We start from the raw sequence: 5,925 nt of genomic DNA on the forward strand, positions 1-5,925 counted from the left end.
TTTTAGGTGTCCTAGGTGTTTTAGGTGTCCTAGGTGTTTTAGGTGTCCTAGGTGTTTTAGGTGTCCTAGGTGTGTTAGGTGTCCTAGGTGTTTTAGGTGTCCTAGATGTTTTAGGTGTCCTAGATGTTTTAGGTGTCCTAGGTGTTTTAGGTGTTTTAGGTGTTTTAGGTGTCCTAGATGTTTTAGGTGTCCTAGATGTTTTAGGTGTCCTAGGTGTTTTAGGTGTTTTAGGTGTTTTAGGTGTCCTAGATGTTTTAGGTGTTTTAGGTGTTTTAGGTGTCCTAGATGTTTTAGGTGTCCTAGGTGTTTTAGGTGTTTTAGGTGTTTTAGGTGTCCTAGGTGTTTTAGGTGTTTTAGGTGTCCTAGATGTTTTAGGTGTCCTAGGTGTTTTAGGTGTTTTAGGTGTTTTAGGTGTCCTAGGTGTTTTAGGTGTTTTAGGTGTCCTAGATGTTTTAGGTGTTTTAGGTGTCCTAGGTGTTTTAGGTGTTTTAGGTGTCCTAGATGTTTTAGGTGTTTTAGGTGTCCTAGATGTTTTAGGTGTTTTAGGTGTCCTAGATGTTCTAGGTGTTTTAGGTGTCCTATGTGTTTTAGGTGTCCTAGGTGTTTTAGGTGTCCTAGGTGTTTTAGGTGTCCTAGGTGTTTTAGGTGTCCTAGATGTTTTAGGTGTCCTAGGTGTTTTAGGTGTCCTAGGTGTTGTAGGTGTCCTAGGTGTTGTAGGTGTCCTAGATGTTTTAGGTGTTTTAGGTGTCCTAGGTGTTTTAGGTGTCCTAGATGTTTTAGGTGTTTTAGGTGTCCTAGATGTTTTAGGTGTCCTAGGTGTTTTAGGTGTCCTATGTGTTTTAGGTGTCCTAGGTGTTTTAGGTGTCCTAGGTGTTTTAGGTGTCCTAGGTGTTTTAGGTGTCCTGGATGTTTTAGGTGTCCTAGGTGTTTTAGGTGTCCTAGGTGTTTTAGGTGTCCTAGATGTTTTAGGTGTCCTAGGTGTTTTAGGTGTCCTAGGTGTTGTAGGTGTCCTAGATGTTTTAGGTGTTTTAGGTGTCCTAGGTGTTTTAGGTGTCCTAGATGTTTTAGGTGTTTTAGGTGTCCTAGATGTTTTAGGTGTTTTAGGTGTCCTAGGTGTTTTAGGTGTCCTAGGTGTTTTAGGTGTCCTAGGTGTTTTAGGTGTCATAGGTGTTCCAGACATGGCCCAGACAGTCTGCTCCTGCTGAGAGGAGCTTGGTTCCATTGGGACTGAGGGCCAGGTGCAAAACACGACCCATGTGACCTGAAAAAAAATCACAATAACAGCATTGTAACAATGAGAAAAATACGTATCTGGTCATATCAGGCTCCCCTATCCGTGGGTTGAGCAGCTCTTATACAGTACCAGTCCAAAGCTTGGACATACCGACTCATTCAAGCGTTTTTGTTTGAACTATTTTCTACATTATAGAATAGTGAAGACATCAAAACTATGAAATAACACATATGGAATCATTGAGCAACCAAAAAAGGGTTAAACAAATCAAAATATATGTTATATTCTTCAATGTAGCCACCCTTTGCCTTGATGACAGCTTTGCACACTCTTGGCATTCTCTCAACCAGCTTCACCTGGAATGCTTTTCCAACCGTCTTGAAGGAGTTCCCACATATGCTGAGAACTTGTTGGCTGCTTTTCCTTCACTCTGCGGTCCAACTCAACCCAAACCCTCTCAATTGGGTTGAGGTCAGGTGATTGTGGAGGCCAGGTCATCTGATGCAGCACTCCACTCCCCTTCTTGGTCAAATAGCCCTTAAACAGCCTGGAGGTGTGTTGGGATGGCGTATTGCTGTAGAATGCTGAGGTAGCCATAGTGGTTAAGTGTGCCTTGAATTCTAAATAAATCACAGACAATGTCACGAGCAAAGCACCCCCACATCATCACACCTCCTCCTCCATGCTTCACGGTGGGAACCACACATGCGGAGATCATCCGTTCACCTACTCTGCGTCTCACAAAGACACGGAAGTTGGAACCAAAAATCTCAAATTTGGACTCATCAGACCGGTCTAATGTCCATTGCTCGTGTTTCTTGGCCCAAGCAAGTCTCTTCTTCTTATTGGTGTCCTTCAGTGGTTTCTTTGCAGCAGTTCGACCATGAAGTCCTGATTCACACAGTCTCGTCTGAACAGATGATGAGATGTCTGTTACTTGAACTCTGAGATGCATTTATTTGTATTTCTGTGAGTCTCTCACCATGTAGCTGGTAGGACCAGTGAGGAGGAGGAGTAGGAGTAGTAGTAGTGTCAGTAGTAGTAGTGTCAGTAGTAGTAGTAGTAGTAGTAGTAATAGTAGTAGTAATAGTAGTAGTAGTAGTAGTAATAATAGTAGTAGTAGTAGTAGCAGTAATAGTAGAAGTAGCAATAGTAGTAGGAGTAGTAGTAGTAGCAGTAATAGTAGAAGTAGCAATAGTAGTAGGAGTGGTAGTAGTAGCAGTAATAGTAGTAGTAGCAATAGTAGTAGGAGAAGTAGTAGCAATAGTAGTAATAGCAGTAAAAGTAGTAGCAGTAATAGTAGCAGTAATAGTAGTAGTAGTAGTAGTAGCAATAGTAGTTGGAGTAGAATCTTTAGTAGTATCAGTAGTAGTAGTAGTATCAGTAGTAGTAGTAGTAGTAGTAGTAGTAGGAGGAGGAGTAGTAATAGTACTAGGAGTAGTAATATCAGCAGTAGGAGTAGTAGTAGTAGTAGTAGTTGTAGTAGTAGCAGCAGTAGTGGTAGTAATAGTAGTAGTAGGAGTAGTAGTAGTAGTAGTAGAGTAGTAGTAGTAGCAATAGTAGTAGTAGCAGCAATAGTAGTAGGAGTAGTAGTAGTAGTAGTAGTAGTAGCAGTAGTAGTAGCAATAGTAGTAGGAGTCGTAGCAGCAAAAGTAGTAGTAGTAGTAGTAGTAGGAGTAGTAGCAACAGTAGTAGTAGTAGCAGCATCAGCAATAGTAGTAGCAATAGTAGTAGGAGTAGTAGTAGTAGTATCAGTAGTAGTAGTCGTAGTAGTAGTAGCAGTAGTAGCAGTAGTAGTAGTAGTAGCAGTAGTATCAGTAGTAATAGTCATAGTACTAGTAGTAGTAGTAGTAGTAGTAGCAGTAGTAATAGTCGTAGTCATCATCGCCATCGTGGTATCAGTAGTAATACTCGTAGTAGTAGTAGTAGTAATAGTCGTAGTAGTAGCAGTAGTAGTAGTAGTAGTAGTAGTGGCAGTAGTAGTAGTAGCAGTAGTAGTAGTAGTAGCTGCAGTAGTAGTAGTAGCAGTAGTAATAGTAGCAGAAGTTGTAGTAGTAGCAGTAGTAGCAGCAGCAATAGTAGTAGTAGTAGTAGTAGTAGAAGTAGTAGTAGTAGTAATAGTCGTAGTAGTAGTAGTAATAGTAGTAGTAGTAATAGTAGCAGTAGTAATAGAAGTAGTAGTAATAGTAGCAGTAGTAATAGTAGCAGAAGTTGTAGTAGTAGCAGTACTAGAAGTAGCAGTAGCAGCAGTAGTAGTAGTAGTAGTAGCAGTAGTAGTAGCAGTAGTAGTAGCAGTAGTAGTAGTGGTAGTAGTAGTAGTAGCAGTAGTAATAGCAGTAGCAGTAGTAGTAGTAGCAGTAGTAGTAGTAGCAGTAGTATTAGTAGTAGTAGCAGTAGTAGTAGCAGTAGTAGTAGTAGCAGTAGTAGTAGTAGCAGTAGTAGTAGCAGTAGTAGCAGTAGTAGTAGTAGTAGTAATAGCAGTAGTAGTAGTAGTAGTAATAGCAGTAGCAGATGTCTCACCATGTAGCTGGTAGGTCTCTTCCAGTGAGGGGGAGGGGCTCCAGCAGGTTATGTGGTGATGAGGAAGACCATGGCCAGTGAACAGAGCCTTCCTCTCCTCTGACCAGACCAGGGAACACACCTACAATAGAATAGAATAGATTGAAAGTTGTTCTATGATACATTTGATAACAATAACCTAGTAAATTACATTGGATGTCAACAACTTATAAAGCCTAATATTGTGACATTTTCCAAGCATTTGAATCGATATCACAATCACTAATACTATATAATACCATACAGTATATAGTATTCTTCTTTCCTCATCAATCTACACACATTACCCCATAATGACAAAGCAAAAAAATGTTTAGACATTTTTGCAAATGTATTTAAAATTTTAAAAACTGAAAGATCACATTGAAGTATTCAGAACCTTTACTCAGTTCTTTGTTGAAGCATCTTTGGCAGCGATTACCTCCTCCAGTCTTCTTGGGTATGACGCTACAAGCACATCCAACATCTGGGAACTTGAATTTGGGAAGTAGATCTGCAGATCCTCTCAAGCGTTGTCAGGTTGGATGGCGAGCATCGCTGCACAGCTATTTTCCGGTCTCTCCAGAGATGTTCGATTAGGTTCGAGTACGGGTACAAGGCCACTCAAGGACTTTCAGAGACTTGCCCCGGTGTTGTGCCTGGTTTTCTCCAATCTTGGTTTCATCAGACCAGAGAACCTTGTTTCTCATGGTCTGAGAGTCCTTTAGGTGCCTTTTGGCAAACTCCAAGTGGGCTGTCATGTGCCTTTTACGGAGTAGTGGCTTCCGTCTGGCCACTCTACCGTTAAGGCCTGATTGGTGGAGTGCTGCAGAGATGGTTGTCCTTCTGGAAGGTTCTCCCATCTTCATAGAGGAACTCTGGAGCTATGTCAGAGTGACCATCAGGTTCTTGCTCACCTCCCTGACCAAGGCCTTTCTCCTCCGATTGCTCAGTTTGGCCCGGGCAGTCAGCTCTAGGAAGAGTCTTGGTGGTTCCAAAATTCTTCCATTTTAGAATGATGGAGGCCACTGTGTTCTTGGGGACCTTCAATGCTGCAGACATTTTTTGGTACCCTTCCCCAGATCTGTCACTAAACACAATCCTGTGTGTGTGTCTGTTGAGATCAAATATATGAAATGACTGCGTTGTGTAACACCCACCTGTGAGTTGGTCTGGGCGGAGTCAACGCAGGTACCTGATTGGTTATTCCAGATCCTCAGAACACCGTCGCTCTGCCCCCCTCCTGTGGCTATCAGCTCCTTCTGCCAAGGACACCATGCCATAGCCTACACACACACACACACACACACACACACACACACACACACACACACACACACACACACACACACACACACACACACACACACACACACACACACACACACACACACACACACACACACACACACACACACACACTATGATAACACTCTTCTCGGTTAACTAAAGAACTAAAGTCTCGGGTAAATTGGTCAAATGATTGATTAAGTTCTAGAGCTATACGTGTTAAGAGAAGAGATAGAACGAGGATCGGAAACAGAACGAGGATCGGAAGTAGTAGTAGTAGTAGTAGTAGTAGTAGTAGTAATAATAATAGTAGTAGTAGTAGTAATAGTAACAGAACATTTATGTTTAGTAGCAGTAGTAGTAGTAGTAGTAGTAGTAGTAGTAGTAGTAGTAAACTCCCGTCTGGATTACTGCAACTCGCTGTTGGCTGGGCTCCCTGCCTGTGCCATTAAACCCCTACAACTCATCCAGAACGCCGCAGCCCGTCTGGTGTTCAACCTTCCCAAGTTCTCTCACGTCACCCCGCTCCTCCGCTCTCTCCACTGGCTTCCAGTTGAAGCTCGCATCCGCTACAAGACCATGGTGCTTGCCTACGGAGCTGTGAGGGGAACGGCACCGCAGTACCTCCAGGCTCTGATCAGGCCCTACACCCAAGCAAGGGCACTGCGTTCATCCACCTCTGGCCTGCTCGCCTCCCTACCATTGAGGAAGTACAGTTCCCGCTCAGCCCAGTCAAAACTGTTCGCTGCTCTGGCCCCCCAATGGTGGAACAAACTCCCTCACGACGCCAGGACAGCGGAGTCAATCACCACCTTCCGGAGACACCTGAAACCCCACCTCTTCAAGGAATACCTAGGATAGGA

The 5,925-nt window shown here is 43.0% G+C and overlaps 1 protein-coding gene across 1 annotated transcript in view; it reads right to left on the reverse strand.

The window, feature by feature from the left end:
• Window positions 1–937: 937 nt before the first annotated feature.
• Window positions 938–5,925, reverse strand: part of LOC135534126 (cell division cycle protein 20 homolog B-like) — a gene marked incomplete at its 5' end in the record, with an annotated part of 17,622 nt that continues 12,634 nt past the window's right edge. The window contains 3 exons of the mRNA XM_064961256.1: window positions 938–1,261; window positions 3,755–3,875; window positions 4,933–5,058. Coding sequence (XP_064817328.1) covers window positions 1,155–1,261; window positions 3,755–3,875; window positions 4,933–5,058 — 354 coding nt within the window. The remainder of the gene's footprint in view (window positions 1,262–3,754; window positions 3,876–4,932; window positions 5,059–5,925) is intronic.

Source organism: Oncorhynchus masou, unplaced genomic scaffold, assembly GCF_036934945.1.
Source record: "Oncorhynchus masou masou isolate Uvic2021 unplaced genomic scaffold, UVic_Omas_1.1 unplaced_scaffold_3048, whole genome shotgun sequence".
In the NCBI taxonomy this organism is placed as follows: domain Eukaryota; kingdom Metazoa; phylum Chordata; class Actinopteri; order Salmoniformes; family Salmonidae; genus Oncorhynchus; species Oncorhynchus masou.